At 37.2% G+C, this 16,478-nt stretch overlaps 2 protein-coding genes across 2 annotated transcripts; one reads left to right on the top strand and one right to left on the bottom strand.

Annotated features, from left to right (window-relative positions):
• Window positions 1–1,346: 1,346 nt before the first annotated feature.
• On the bottom strand, window positions 1,347–5,793 carry bhlhe41 (basic helix-loop-helix family, member e41). Its single transcript, XM_016483162.1, has 5 exons — window positions 5,561–5,793; window positions 5,377–5,440; window positions 5,131–5,238; window positions 4,903–5,014; window positions 1,347–4,165 (listed from the first exon to the last, which is right to left on the bottom strand). The coding sequence occupies exons 1-5, from the start codon at window positions 5,620–5,622 to the stop codon at window positions 3,237–3,239; spliced, it is 1,275 nt and encodes a 424-aa protein (XP_016338648.1). The 5' UTR covers window positions 5,623–5,793; the 3' UTR covers window positions 1,347–3,236.
• A 1,330-nt stretch (window positions 5,794–7,123) lies between these two features.
• Window positions 7,124–14,760, top strand: sspn (sarcospan (Kras oncogene-associated gene)). The gene is given in 4 exon segments (XM_016483163.1): window positions 7,124–7,845; window positions 11,541–11,577; window positions 11,580–11,614; window positions 13,039–14,760. Coding segments are annotated over 4 exon segments (666 nt in total). The 5' UTR covers window positions 7,124–7,611; the 3' UTR covers window positions 13,399–14,760.
• Window positions 14,761–16,478: the final 1,718 nt, after the last annotated feature.

Genomic DNA, 16,478 nt, shown 5'->3' with positions numbered 1-16,478 from the left:
ATTGTTGTGTTACTTTTGACCCACCTGTGTGTTACTTTCGTCGCAACCGACGGGGTCGAAAGTAACAATGTGCAACTTATGTTCAAGTGAAATGATACTTCAGTCTTTCTACATTTGTACAAAATACCACCTGGTATTGATAGACCACACTTCTGAGTTTTTGGCCACATCAAAAAATATATATCTGTCTACAAAATTATCTTTTTAAATTATGTTTTTCTGAAAAATGGTACTTTCGTCCCCGCGCTTTCCCCTACTCACTGAGGAGAATAATACAGTCGCTCCCTCGTGGCCTACTTTTGCGCAGTTCACTAAAACGCTAAACCGAGAAATACTTGTGTGATTTTTCAGTGTTTCCCTCATTCATTCATTCATTCATTCGTATTTGAAACTATAAGCTATAAATTACATGTGACTTCGCCGTTTTACCACTAGATGCCAGTGTGACCTCGATTATATTCTCACAGCAGTCTGAGAATGTGAATTTGCAAGAGTTTGTGTTCTTTAACTTGCTCAGCATAACTGAATGCTGAAATATAAAACCAAATGCCCCCTTATCACTTTTCACGTCCCCAACATGGGTGTCCTGAAGTAACTATGTAGCACTCTTTCCAGTTATTTTCTACCACTGGAATAACATTATTTATCTATTACATAAATCTATAGCTAAATGTTTACATAAGCATTTAGTAGCTGAGTCCTTGCTGTTGGGTTAAACTATTTTATTTCCCACAAGCTATGATTTACAGACACCTACTTTATGAGCAATAATGCTTATTTTACAAATAAGCATTCAGAATAATATCCAGGGACTCATATCACGTGAATTTTGTTAACTTTGGTTGTTTTTACATTCCAACGTTATGAATCTCATGTTAGCTGATTTTCAAACTTACTTATTTGACTAAAAAACACCAACATCAACGCATAAACAAACTTTTTTTTTTTTGGGCCAATCAAATCTTAATGTTATTGACATTTTGATTAATTACTTGAAATAAATAATAAATCTCCACAGTTGAATTCATCACAGGATACGGTTTATAAACATTTATTGATCCAAATGATATGGACGACTCCTTAGAAGTATTCAGAGTAACTGTTTGTTTTTCCTAGCTGCCTTTGTTAATGGTTCATTATGCATAAAATCTGTTTACATGTCAGCTGTAGGTAAGTGGGTGTTTCTGGGCGGTTCACATTGAAAATAACACTCTAATGGACTGTGTCACATGTGTACCTTGACCTGTAATGAAGTCTGAATGATTCTGTCAGCCTGTTTATGTGTTTTACTGTGTACTATATAACTATCATGTGCACTTGGGTGCTGAAATAAATGAGGGGGGTGATAGCATTTTGCTCACATGAGCTTATGTTTATTTGACAACTGAGCTGCATAATTTCAAACAGCAAATGTGTAAAGCATTAAGGAAATGTGCAGCAGTCGCTCAGTTTATCCTTTTAAAAACATCCATAGATTTCTTCTACAACATGAACATTAAACATACAGCATATTCACAAATGATATACATCCACATGCCACTTTTTAGGCAAATGACAGTTGAGGCAAAGACACTATAGGGCCTATGAAATGTGCTACAATGCAGAAATAAATGGCAGCTGGTACATCACTGTTCCTATGCATTCATAAACCCAGGTCTAAAAAATAAACCCATTCAATAAAACTTCTATGATCTCCTGATTGTTAAGATCTATCCAATCTAAAAGGTCCGTTTACATGTTTATTCATGTCATGTTTTACAGTGCTCCACCACATTTGTACAATACACAGCATAACCCAAACGCATTTAGCTTTTCGAGGTCATGAATAGTGACAATATTTCAAAAAAGGCAAAACACATTTGATATAATCACATCTCTTGAAAGGTTTTACCTTACATACTTTCCAACAGCTGTCTCAGACTAAAATGATCCAGCTCACGTTTGATATTTGAATATACCAGCTCAAGAGTATTATGATGTCATACATTTATAGATACATATATTCCAACACTTGCCTTGTATTTAAGAAGATTTCCGTAAGAAAAACATATAGTTTGAGTTCAAAGGGCATTGGCTTAAAAACGAAAAGTGAGGATTGTGTAATAGGAGAAGGCAAGAAAAAGTGCACTTTACCTCTGGATTAAATAACTACTTTTATCAGAATATATACAGTACAAACTTTTATATCTACCAAAAGAACACAGATTACATTCAATATCAAAGTTCCATAAGGTGCTATTATACCTTGTACATTTTTGCTAGAGGTGACACAGGACAATGATGTCAGATTGTTGGCAAAGCACTCTCAGTGATGATTGACAGGTGATTGGTCCTGCCATTCTGATCTGGAGTGTTGATTTCCTTCACAAGAGATTCAGACTAATTGTTCGGGAGAGGGAGAGAGAGAGAGGGAGAGAGAGAGACGGGGACTGCTGTAACATTACATCAGAGGGTTGTCGCTTACACCATTTGTCCAATTAAAATCGCTTGAAACATTTCGTCACCACCCCTACCAGAGGAGCATCTCTAAGAAATGAGTCCTGGCCCAAACGCTATGGTATGTTGAGGTATGTAGGTAACTCTTTCAAGCACTGAACTTTGAAAAGAGCAAAATACAACCGAAATCCAGTCGTGCTATAATAGAAAGTTATATATCTGACAAATACAGCAGCAGTCACACCAGCCTGCTTGAGGTCAATATCAAACATTACATCCAAGAGTCCAATATGTGACTTCCATATATTTGAAAGGAACTTTACGCTAGGATAAGCACTAGCTTAAAGAAGGTTAATATGTACTGTGCTAAATTAAGATTCTTCATCAAAAATGAAAAAAGACAACTACAACAACGAAAAAAACCCAGAACAAAGTCTGAGATTTCACACATTTTCGGTCAATACTAATACGCCATTGAATGGCGAGACATAAAGGTTGCTGTCAATTGTCAAGGAATATTGACAATTCCTTGACAATTGACTCAAGGAATCAGTGCAAAAGGCACTGGCTGTTACAATGTCCCCCATTCTCCCCTAAAAAAGATAAACCAATTTGTTTTGAAATTTTGAGTCTTCATAATAATAATGCTAAAAAAAAATTAATAAATAAATGAACAGCCTTTGCTTGGAAATCCATAGAAACACTATAGTAAATACTCAATGACAATTAAATTAAGATAAACAGATAAATAGCAATTTTACAAGCAAACTAGTGTGCACTCAAAGGACATAAGGTCAGCTTTATGTACCATAATTTTCATTTCTTTGGGGCTGATGAATGGCATGATTCTCTGAGCCATGATGATCCCCAGACACAGGAGAGGCCAGGTCGGCCTCGTTAGACAGGTCACCATCGGGAGACGGCGGCTCGTCGTCTTTTAAGGATGCTGCATTAAATCCAGAGGTTTTATCGGCGGGCGCATTGGGGAAAGCGATGGCAGCGGCGGCCGCGGCTGCAGCAGAGGCGTGCGTGGGAATCCCGGGGTAAAGCCACGGGAATGGGTTGGTCAGCGCCGCTGCTGCTGCTGCTGGATACACCAACTTCTCCAAATGACTTTTATCAAACAAAGGCATGTACGATGCTGCTGCAGACGGGTTTATGAAGTAAAACGGCATGCAAAAGGGAGTCTGTTGTCCACCAACACCAGCCATTCCCATTAAAGAGTTCATTAACGCCACGTCCGGCCGGGTATTGGTGGAATCTGACGCACCGTTCACGGACCAGTTCATTTTGGCTTTTTTGGTGACACGTTCATCTCCGAACTCCTGCTTGATCTTAACTCTTTTGGCCATGTCACATCCTTTCTCGCATTTGCCATCGCCTTTCTCTGCCTCTCCTCCGTATCCGCTGTCGGTGTCCGTGTCGTTCTCATTAAACTCGAGGTTCTGAGTCCTCTGGATGACAGGGACACAGTTGGCTTGAGTATCTCTCTGCACGTCCCGATCTGGAGCGTCGTCGCCTGGCAACGGCCGCTGCAGGCTCCCTGCGCTGGGCTGAAACTGCGCGGAAACTTTGTGTAAGTGGTTGATGAGTCGCGTGCACATCTGCTCGCGCGCCGTCCAGTTCTCCACCTTGTTCAGATACTGCAGGACTTCTTTGGCACATGCTTGAAAGCCTGAGTGAAACGCGTCTAAGTCAGCCTGGAGGGAGGACTTCAACGACCGCTCCCCTGTCATAAAAGAGAGACAAATCTCCTGTCATAAAAAAAAAACTGAAAAATGACAGACAGACAGACAGAAATACAGACATACAGACTGATAGATAGATAGATAGATAGATAGATAGATAGATAGATTATTAAAATAAATATAATCAACATATGGTGTAGATTTTTTTAGACAGGAATACATAGAAGATAAATATAAAAAATAAATAAAACCAAGATAGATAGATAGATAGATAGATATTAAAAATAAACATAATCAACATATATACGGTGTAGATTTTTTTAGACAGGAATATATAGAAAATAAATATAAAAAATCAATAAAACCATGATAGATGAATAGATAGACAGATAGATAGATAGATAGATAGATAGATAGATAGATTATTAAAATAAATATAATCAGCATATGGTGTAGATTTTTTTAGACAGGAATATATAGAAAATAAATATAAAAAATAAATAAAACCATGATAGATAGATAGATAGATAGATAGATAGATATTAATAATAAATCTAGACAGATATAAATATATTAATACATGCAACAAAAAAAGTGGTCAATAAAAACACTTAACATAGGTAAGCATAATTGACATAAAAAAGTATATACATAATTGCAGCTTTGAGCAGCTATTTTAGTTAAATTGCTGTACTTTAAGCTCCATTTACTGTTTTACTTGATGTGGCATTGATGTTTCTCTGATTGCATTGTGTGGGTTGCACATTCTGTAATTTACCGTTCTGCAAAGCGATGATCTTCTGGTGCTGTTGCTCTGTGACAGCTGTCAAAGCGTTCAAATGCTTCAGCGTCAACTCAAGAACTACAGCTTTTTCCAAGTGACCTAGAGTCTGTAAGACAATACGAACATTTATCGGATTTCCCTACTTTCTTGCTTTCCTTATGCGGGTTTCAAATTACCAAACATTTTAACAAGACCAAACAAAATTCTGTTGACTTAAATTACCGCAAGTTTCAGATGTTCCGGTAATAAATCTTTCAGCTGCCCAATACATTCATTTATTCGGTCCCTCCTCTTTTTCTCAATCAGTCTGTGTGGTAACTTATACGCGTCCTGCGAATAAAAAGTATTAGCCACTGCAAAAAGTTCTTAAAGTAATAATTATCACACGGATTATTAAGGACTAGCGACACAAAGTGTTACGTGAATTTGACGGACATCACGTTTCCATCACGGGTCCAGTTTGCTTACCTTTCCTTCCTCTCTCTTCACCCCTCTTTTGGATTTGCACATGTAGAGAGACGAATATTCAACCCTAAAAAAAGAAAATGCAAATCTATTCATTTCGTCATCAACCTCACACATTTTAAAAAAACGTAACATTAGTTGCGTTTATTAAAAACAAAACAAAAAACAACCAAACATAAAAAAATACCCCAAGAAATCCGCGTGATCCAGGAACTGTCTGCCCTGCATTCTCGGTATTCTTTCATCCATAACTTTGTCCCACTTTCTTGTGTGCTTCTTTTACAATCAGGTTTGTTAATCCAGTATCAGCGGAGCGGCAGTGCGTTGTGTCTGGTCTCGCGCAGCACCTCTGAATGATGATGTGTGTGCGCTCGCCTGAGTTTACACTCTCGCGCACTCACTCTGCGCGTGGCGACTACTGCGCATGCGCGCTGACTCACGTGTAAACTGCAGCAGCTCTAGAGTCTGGGAATTAAATGTGCTTGAAAGTTGTCAGTTTATTGCTGAAGAGACGCTGAAAAATAAAACCACAGCATATCGCTCAGACGCGTTAAAATAATTGTTTTTGAGCTCTCGAGGATAACATCTAGCCTACACTCTAAAAAATGCTGGGTTGTTTCAACCCAATGTTGGGTCAAATATGGACTAACCCAACTGTTGGGTTAAAAAGTTAATTTAAAAATGTAACCAAAATTTAACCCAACAGTTGGGTTAGTCCATATTTGACCCAACATTGGGTTGAAACAACCCAGCATTTTTTAGAGTGTACACATCTAAATCTGAAATACCAGGATAGCCTACTTATTATATAATTTACAAGTATTTAATCTAAATGAGGATATGTCTTAGACATTTATTGCTTTTACATAAAACCAGTTAGAATTATTAGTCTATAGCCAACTTTTTGGCATAATAAATAAAAACATTATTTTATATTTTATTTTCTTTCCAATTTAGGACATCCCTAAATGTTTGTTTACTATATATCTAGGCTAGTAATTCATATATTTTGGGGAAAACTTATGTCATGTCAATGTGTTATTAATATTAATATTATAAATTATTATTATTATTTTATTAATATTTTATTACTAGATGAAATCATATTTTATTAGTAATCTCTATGATTATTTGATTGTACCTGCAAAGAGTTCACATTTCCTCAATATATTTTTAAATGGGCTACATATTTGTAAAGATCTGCAAAAAGTTTGCCTGCTATATTGTAACAGAAATTAACTGTATCAGTTTTTTTACGTATAATAAAGAAAATATTTGTGATAAATATTTTATGACAAATTTATTTGCAGCATTATAATGTGAACATTTCTGTGCAGCATGTTTAGCTTGAACTAACATCTAAATGTACTGAGATTGCTTTGCCTATACATGCCATCTGAAACAAGGTGTGACAACACAAAAGCACATAGAATAAGCTCTCAATATAGTCTGGCTAAAAATAGACCACATTCCATCAATATCCAACCTTCAGAAGGCTTTAGCAGATGAAACCATTATAAGATTATAAATCAGAGTTTTTCCAGCATATAAAGAAATATGAATCGAGTTTTACAAAAGGTCTAGGTGAATACAGACATATTCATTATAAGAAACATGCCCTGCATGTAGTTAATGACTCTCCATAATTAACACAAAATGAAATGAACACGTAGCATATCTGCACTCTCTCAATATTCATAAGAGATTAACTGTAACCCGCTCGCATGCCCACGGGTCACGTAACTTCATCAAAATCATGTGACTGACTCCAGGCGGTTATGAATAGATTACACAGTGTGTTGCAGGAGGTTGGCAGGACTCGAGCACTCGCCCACGTGTTTGCCAGAGACAAGAATTGTTTCCTGTTTAGTTTTCAGGGAAACTAGTAGCTGTCGTGTGTTGGAGTCCCCCTTTCTGTCTTCCCTCCCCTTTCCAACCCTCCCTCCTTTCCGTCTCCTCTTCTGTGCTCTATATGTGGCTCTTGTGGAATCTGCTCCAAATGTTTTCCATATTAGTTCAGAGTCTTTTCTGATTCCGAATAGCAGGGATCGCGTAGGGAGCAAAGCCTCCAGTGAGGAGGGAGGGGAAGGGCAGGGCAAGGGAACAGTCCAGTTAAGAGAGCAAAAGAAACACCAGGCGAGAAAGAAAAGGAAGGACAAACAGACAGAGGGCGAGTGCAAGAACGTCCAGTCGGCCTCAAAGGAAGATTAAGAATCTCAGCACGAGACGGGAGGAATTATGGGGTCGGCTGGAGGAGGCAACGCAAACGCTGGCAAGGAGAAGAAGGGACAAGCAGAAACTGGAGGCCCAGTGCCGGAGGAAGCCCAAAAATGTTGTGGCTGCCGCTTTCCTTCGCTGGTCGCTCTGTTACAGCTTTTGCTGGGCGTCGCAGTAGCTGCTGTGGCTTTCCTCATGGTTGCCATTAGCTCCTCTCTGCTGGCCAGGGAGACGCCCCACTGGGCCGGCATCATTGTAAGCTTCCTTTTGCTTCTCCCTCAACTCCCAGCATGCCTTGTTTACTCTTTTGGGGCCATGCACGAGGCCGTCTCATATCAGATCCATTGGCCACACTGCCATACTGTACATAAGCATACATAAACAATGTTACAGAGAGCATGCATGCATGTCCAAAAATAACATATTAGTGAGAACAATGAATACATTTATAAAGAGACTCATGAGTTTTAAAGCTGTTATGAGAATCATCACTGAGGCTGTCATGTTGCAAATCTGGAAAAAAAAAACATACAAGCTCATATGCTAATCACAGTGGATTCTGCTTGTTCAGCTGTGACTTTGAAGTATTCGTGCAAAGTATCCAGTTGCAGAAGCCTGTAACGAAAAATAGATTTAAAGTTTAAAAACAACACAGGTTCCTTAGATAAAAATACTACTAAAAATGCTACAGCTGTATGTTTGTTTGAGAATCACTGGAGAGTTAGATCAAACTGTACCTTTATAAATAGAAAACAAATCTTCAAAAGATTCAAAGCCATCCCTCCGTGCAGACATGCATGTCCAGTCACGTAGCCAAGCCGTATGACAACAAAACAGGGCTGAAACATGCAGGAGGATAACATTGCATGCATCTGTTTTTTTTCTCTATGTACTTACAGAAATTACAATATACTTAACACTAGTTAATCCTAAATTGGCATTGCCAGCCAAAAAATAACTGGTCTTTTACAAACTGCTTGTGAGTCTCTCATTATGCGATATTATCACCAAATCTGGGATTCAATCTTTTCTCTCTCTCTCAATTTGTACAGGTTTATATTTCTATTTGGAACTGATTGGTCATAGGCCTCATTCATTTGAACTTAATATGCACCTCAGCTTTTCAGTGAACATTGCCTACATTTCAACAAATAATGTTTTTTTGGTTTCAAAACATAATCATGCAGAAGCTCAGATCAATGAGGCTTATGGTCAATCACTTACAAAAAAAAAACTGTGCTAATTAAAATAACACAAGCTGATAAAGTGAAAAAGAGAATCTTTGTATAACATTGCTCAACATTCTTGTCCGATTATAGATAATACAGTATTTTTATCTATGTAATAACTTGTTCAAAACCTTTGAACAAGACTGTGTCAAGCAAACATTCAGGGTTTGTCTCGACAAACCTTTGCAGTAACACTTTACAGTAAGGTCCCATTTGTTAATGTTAGTTTATGCATAAATTAATATTGAGCAATGAGCAATGCATATGGTACAGTATTTAATATTCTTTGCTAAAGTTAGTTAATAAAAATACACCTGTTTTTTGTTACTAGCTCAGCTCCATTAAATAATATTAACAGAACAGAATTAAAAATGTTAAAAATATGAAAAAAAACAATTTGTTGAAATTAACAATAATGCTTCAGAAGTATTTTTCGTTGTTAGTTTATGGTAGTAAAATAATGTAAACAATATAACCTTTTTTTTTTTTTAAGTGTTACGAAATTGGCTTTCTTTTTAAAAATTACATTTGAATTTCTTTACATTTTTAATTCAGATTGCAATTTTGAATCCTGTTTGCTACCTCCATTCAACAAAACACGAAACGTAGTCTCGGTTCAATTCTAAATGCCACACAAACCCAATATAGAACTGTTTCATTGTGTAATACATTAGCTATTGTGGCAATAAAACAAAGTTTTATGAGATTGCTATGTTAGATACACATTTAAATTCATGGATGCACATATCTGAGCGTTAAGGTAGAACATCGCTGTGTGCTCTGGTATCTCAAGTTCAGGCCTCACGAGACCAGAGCTGCTGTTCCTGGAGAAAAACTCTGAGGTCACCAAACTTCTCTGCCTCAGATCCTGGGAAAAACAATCAAATTAGATACCACACGTTAGTCACAAGACTCCAATCATGCTGAGAAAAAGAGCGGGGAAAACACAGAGAGAGACAAAGAAGAAAAGAGTGAGATAAAAAGCGTGAAAGATAAAGATATCTTGGAGGGTGGGGGGTCAAGCTATTCAATTTGCAACGGCAGTCAATATATTATCAAATGACAACTCAATGCTGAGTTGCACAATGCTGATTACAATAAGGGTTATGGTTGGCTCATAACAAGCCTGGCAGATGCAGAGAATTTAGGAGGTCTGCTGCACTGCAAATGAGATTAGAGCAACCCAGTACACTGGTATGTGTTCATGACAACAATGGCAACATTTTGCAACAACAGACTCTGAGATGCACATGATCATGGTGATCACCCTCCAAATGGCCGATTAAAACTTGATTAGCATGTATGATTAGTTTATATATTGTACATTTAGGGTGTAAAAGATAACAGGCCTATAGATTGCTGCAGGGACACCGTATTTTGTTGGCCAGAACTTTAAAGTTAGCATTTTAGCACTTCTGGTTCCATCATCCTGAAGTTAAAGTTTTTTTTTTAAATGTTTTTTTTTTAGTTAAATGCCTGAAATAAGGTCTGTGTCTATTGAAAAAAAACAGCACATGCTGGTATGTTTTGAAGCATGGCAGCTGGTTTAAGTTGGTACTTAGTTGGTTATGAGCTGGTTTAAGCTGGCCATGTGCTACTGCTAAGATGGTTAAGCAACTAGCTCCTGCTCAGGACCAGCTTAAACCAGCTCATGACCAACTAAGGACCAGCTTAAACCAGCACATGACCAACCTCAACCAGCTCATAACCAGCTTATAACCAAGTACCAGCTCAAACAAGCATATTTTACATTATTACAACACCTCTCTCCCCAGTCTGGCATGAACGTCTCGAATAGTCCCTGTATCAAATAAAGGCCCACCTTCTGAAATACGAAATGTGCTGTGATTGGTTAGCTGGGGCAGTGTGTGTTGTGATTGGCAGCACTCGGCGCCTGGTCGGGAAATGTCACGCCCCTTACCATAGCCGCCTGCGAGCTTCAGTGTAAATATTGCGTCAAAATCAAATCAATTTGAGCGCGATTTAAACCCGGATGATTGTAACCACTTTAAGTTCGTCTGCCTTGGGAAAGCTAGCGTGTCTCCGACATAGTGATAACACTCGTTGCCTTCTCTAGTGCAGCTCAACCAGGTCTCGTCCCATTCGTGTGATATCACAAATCCCGGAAAATATGCGTTGTAGTCCAAACGAGTCGTTCTTTGTAGTTTTTGAAAAGTGATTTCTGTTCAATAATATATCTCCTTTTGAATTGGACTTTGAGCTTTGTAACTTTGCAGATCTTTTTTATGTTCAAACAGCAACATTACAGACTAACTAAAGTTGCAAAAGTGAAAAAGCATAATAGGACCCATTTAAAGCTTTAATTTCTGAAAAAGGCAGTTGCTAACTCTTCAAAGAGTATGCTTTCTAAATAAAGACTGAAAGAGTTGTCCAAAGTTTAGAGATGGTGACATAAAGTCATGATTGTGGTGATTGCAGTTTCGTTTATAGCCAGTATTTGGCTTTTTACTTCTTGCGATTGTTTTTCAGCTTCACATGTTGTGTTCATTTGTGAAGGTTATCCTGATGAACAAAATGTGTGAGAATCATAAACGTTTGTTTGTCACAGAGCTCATTTTCTGCAATAATCCAAAAGCCAGTGCACAAATCCTATTGGGTTTTTTGTCAAGGGAATCAGGGTGATGCTAATTTCTGGGTTGGCCTACAAAAAGTGTCATCTCTGCAGCACTCTATAAAAATACTCTATGTTGTGTTTTGCAGATGATTGTGGTGTCTCTGCTGGGATTCATCCTCTTCTGCCTGATGAGAGAGCGTCGGCTCAATTTATTGTAAAGGTAAAAAAATGAATGCATTTTTTGGATGAACTGAGATTTACATTTGCACCTCATCTGTAAATGCTTTTCAAATGGACTTTAAAACATGTAGAGGTGCAACTTAGCTCGGAGAGCAGGGGATTCTATGATAAAAATGTAGTAGGTATCTAGCAGCGGGCAATTCTCTTGCATTTTAAAGGAATGATTCATCCAGAAATTAAAATTATGTCACCATATAGCCTAATGATCATTTACTCAGTCCATGTCATTCCAACCCACTGTTATTATATATGTGATACACACAAGGATATGAATGTCCATGCAGCTCTTTTTTCCATTCATCAAAAGTGGAAGGTGATTTAAATCTCCAAAAAGCATCATATAATAAAAGTAGCGCATATTACTCATAAATCAATATTCCAAGTCTTCTGAATGAATTAGCGATGTTCTTTTGAGTCAGTTGTTTTCAATGAATCAGTTGAAGCGGTTCACACAACTGGTCTAACTTATTTTTATTATTTGCAAGATGTCTGTTAAAGAGCGCTTCATCTGGAAAGCATCTGCTGTGTACAAACATCTGATAAATGCATTTAAAATTTCAGTTTTTCGTACATTTTAAATCATAAACGTCTTAAAGGCATTTTCTAAATGTCTGTTTAACGTCTGACAGGAAACGTATTGCAGATGAGCAAACACATCAAATAGATGTCTCTGAGATGTGCTATCAGGGAACGAATGATCTGATAAGAGTGAAAAGGGGATTTGATTTTATGTTGATTTACAGTGTATTCCAAAATAAAATTTTCTGGACACATGTTTACAACTTAAGATGAATCATGACTTGAATCGGAAAAAAAAAGGCTAATTGGGACGGTTTAATTTAAGTATGGCTGTGTACGAAATCGCATGCTCTCTGAGTAGGTGAAAGTAGTTACTTTGTGAGCGTTAAAAAAAGAAGCTCTATATGAATGAGCATGAATGTCTTGAATATAAATGAAAATCCGGACATACTTCATTTGTCATTTTGTCATTGTCATGTGACTCACATTGTCAGTTGCGGCACTTCATTGCACATTCACAAAAACTCTCTTTTTTTACGCTTTACGTTTAAAATCACTATCATTGTTATTGTATGGTGAATGTTCAGGGTTCTGGCTATATCTCCTTTTGTGTTTCACATAAAGAAAGTAATACTAGGTCTGTATGGTGTGAGTGTGCTAATGACAAAATCTAAATGTTCAGGTCATCTGTTTCTGTAATTAGGCATATTTTTAATATTTAATGGCCAATTGACATTGGCAGTAACATTCCTGAGTCATCAAGTCAGAACACTGAGCTGGTTTTAAATGAACAAGAATAGGCCTTTTAGTCTATTTAAATCTGATTTCCAGCACCTTGCCTTAATCATCACAAATGACTGTAAGCGCTCTCTCACTTCTGCCCAGCTCCTGTACTTCTTCCTGTGCACGATGGGGCTGGTCATTTCCGCAGTGGTCATCGCCTTCCAGTGCTACCATTACGCCCTGACTAACAGCTACAGCTGCAAGGAAATGGGGGAGCATTGTATGTGCACCCTGGACCCTGAGGATCCCATCGCCCGCACTTTCTCCTACAGCGGTGTGACAGACTGCAGTGCCATCGTAAGCACTCTACCCATGTATTACCTTCTGCAGATGGTGCTGAACCTGGCTCAGGCTATCGTCTGCCTGGTGGGGGCCTTCCTCTTATGGAAGCACAGGTACCAGGTGTTTTTCGCTGGGCTACAGACGGGATCTCCTTCTGCCCAGAATTGGCAGAAAGTTTAGGCACTGAGAGATTTCTCTGGAGAAGTAAACGTGTGGAGCGTGGGAGTGTTTGTGCCTTTAGGGAAGAAACTGTTTGCTGCAATATTTTATGCCATGTGAGCTTTTATCAAAGCAGCTGAATGAGTCTGCGTTTGTATTGCCATATTATAATATTTTGGAAAGTTTTATGCAACCTTTAGCGTTATTGTATTTTTCTACATGAAAATTTCCGCTTGTCGAGGAGAGTATTTTTATCTATAAAACCAGTAAGTGACACAAAACGAGGCCTGACATTTTAGGAAAATGAGCGACACAATCTGTTGTGGCAATGGCATGCCTAAATTTCCTTTAATTGCCAGCATTAAATTTTGCTTAGTCAAAAAACCCAAAACACCTTAAAATGCAATTATTCACAAATTTACCTTTTTTTCTAACTTCAGGTGCATTCATCATTTCTGAGACAAAATCCCTGGTTGTTCAATTACTGTTGGGATTATTAAAATATTTTAAAATTATGCAATATATCATGTATTAAATTAGATTTCATATTTGCATTTTTTATTATGTGAAAGAATATATATCGTTGAATGCATATATATGCATAATTTTAAGAAATTAAAATATTATAGTAAAATAAAGTAAAATACTGGTTTCTAACTGTTAGACTTACAAATCTGATTTTATTTATAACTTCTAGTCTATTAATAAGCCATATTAAACACTCATGAGAATACACACAGAAGCAACACTCTTTAACATTTCTTAGATGAAACATGATTTCTAAAATATAACATATCAGTTAATTGAATACAGTACTGCTTTATCTGAAGAACTGTCTAGAGCACTTAAAAAACAAAAGCACTCTGTACACAGCAGTCAGAAATAGTAGGTGTGTGCAGTGACGAGGCTGGACAGGCTTGTGGACTGAAGTCACAGTTCATACACAGCTAGTGAACAGCAGTCAGTCAGGGATTGGGGGGATTCAAAGGGGTACTTTGACAAACAGCAGGTCACTGCCTCCAGATTCATGCAATGGCCTTTAACCTTTTTTTATTTTACATATAGGTCTATTGCATATTTGAAATTTGTGGCGAGGTGAAAAATGAGCAAATGTAAAGCCTGACAATCAAACCAAAAAGCTCTGTTTGTTATCATTAAGTCATTGTCAATGAAGCTTGTAAACCAAATTAAAAGAACACTGCCAACAGGAAGAGAGCTGCCTGAGGTGTTAAAAGAGTCTGTTGCTTTAAAGAGACCTTCAGTCTGGTGTTTGGAAGAGATGCAACATGATGCTTCAGCACAGAAAAAAAAACCCCATAAATGTAAGCTTTGTATGACTCATCTTTCCTTTGAGCTGATTTCTAATAAAAGGCATTTACATAACCCTCTCTCCTTCATCATTCAATTGCATGTCCTTTAAAAATTATTAATTGAATTTCAATTAATATTTGTTTCTCTCATGTTGTTAAGCAAACAGAAATATGCCATCTTTGGATCCACAATGATGTGAATGTAATCTAATAATAATAATAATTATAATATACTAATAATAATTTTATAATATATTCAATTTTTTTTTAATTAAAAAATAATAATAATAAGGTTTGTTCATTTTTATAGTTTACTGTATGTGAATAATAATGTACAGTACCATTCAAAAGTTTGGATTTATCAAAAACACAGTAAAAACAGTATTAATACAATTTTAAATAACGGTTCTCTATATGTTTTAAAATGTAGTTTATTCCTCTAAAGGCAAAGCTGAATGTTCAGCAGCCATTACTCCAGTCTTCAGTGTCACATGATTCTTCAGAAACCATTTTGGTCGCCCAGAAACATTTCTTATTATTATCAGTGTTAAAAATGTTGCACTAAGCATGATACTTTTTCAGAATTCTTTGATGAATAAAATGTTCAGAAGAACAGCTTTTATTTGAAATAGAAATATTTTGAAATATTATCAAGTCTTTACAGTCACTTTTGATCAATTTAATGCATCATTGCTGAATAAAAGTATTAATTTCTTTCAAAAAAAAAAAAATTAAAATAATAAAAATTAACAGTAGTGTTTGTGATTCTGTAATGTGAATAGTGACCATGGGCTGAAGCCCAAAACAGGAAACAAAATATCATAAAACTTGGTTTTGTCTTTCTTTTTTATTTTTTTAACTTGACATATATGGTCACCATTTTCTTTCACTGTATGGAAAAGAGCAGCGTGAACATTTTGATAAACATCTTTTGCATTCCACAGAATAATGTCAAAGGGGTTTGGAATGACATCAGGATGCATAAATGGCATAATTTAATTTTTTTGGGTGAACTATTCCCGTAACAGAACCATATTTTTTGCAGATCTCCTCCGTCTCTGCAGCAGACCTTCAGCGAGTCACTCTGTACACTCTTAAATTAAGCAGGAACGCTGAGTCAAATTAAAAATCCCCCTTGATTTGCAGTGCTTTTAGGAAAGAGTGCAGCAGGGGCGATCTCTCAGCTCATGTGACAGATCTCATCTGCTCTCCGACCAAGCAGCATGACAACAACACGCACAATCACATGCAGACCCATCAAATGCAGAAGGAAGGAAGGGAGTGTGGTACATTTAGATGAATGAGTGTGTTTATGTAGGATGTTGTTCACTGTCTTATAACTGTTAATAACTGCACACCTGCATGACTGAACTGTGAGAAAGACTATGCGTAAGGAGGGATCAAATCTTATCATCATTAAAACCAATTCAAATATGTTAAATATTAAATATTTATTTTTGGCATTTTTTGCAATAGGGCAGTTCGATGACATGAAGGGACGGAGGCAGAAAGTGGGATGGGATCGGAAAAGGTCCACAGTGTTGCCAAGTCCGCGGAATTATGCTACTTTTTCCGGGGGTTGTTTTTCATGGCCGAGGTTTAAGCGACCCCAATAACGTGATATTTAGCCCCTAAAATGCGAATTTTACCTGGGGAACCCCACCTAAAAACGTGTATTTTACCCTCGGGAACGCGATTTTTACTGATCTCCCTCGAAACGCGATTGGGCTAGTTTTGGGCTAGATTTGAGTAGCATTTGGGCAGGTTTTGTTGTAAAAACCTGGCAACCCT

Source organism: Sinocyclocheilus anshuiensis, unplaced genomic scaffold (genome assembly GCF_001515605.1).
Source record: "Sinocyclocheilus anshuiensis isolate Anshui unplaced genomic scaffold, SAMN03320099.WGS_v1.1 scaffold481, whole genome shotgun sequence".
Classification (NCBI taxonomy): Eukaryota; Metazoa; Chordata; class Actinopteri; order Cypriniformes; family Cyprinidae; genus Sinocyclocheilus; species Sinocyclocheilus anshuiensis.
This window is presented reverse-complemented; position numbering and strand designations above follow the sequence as displayed.

Excerpts from the sequence above, each read along its gene's own strand:
- bhlhe41 (XM_016483162.1), bottom strand. The coding sequence starts at position 5,622 with ATGGATGAAAGAATACCGAGAATGCAGGGCAGACAGTTCCTGGATCAC. Across the intron at positions 5,239-5,376 it reads TGAAGAGAGAGGAAGGAAAG|GACGCGTATAAGTTACCACA; the intron begins GTAAGCAAACTG and ends TTTTATTCGCAG. Across the intron at positions 4,166-4,902 it reads GATCATCGCTTTGCAGAACG|GGGAGCGGTCGTTGAAGTCC; the intron begins GTAAATTACAGA and ends CTTTTATGACAG.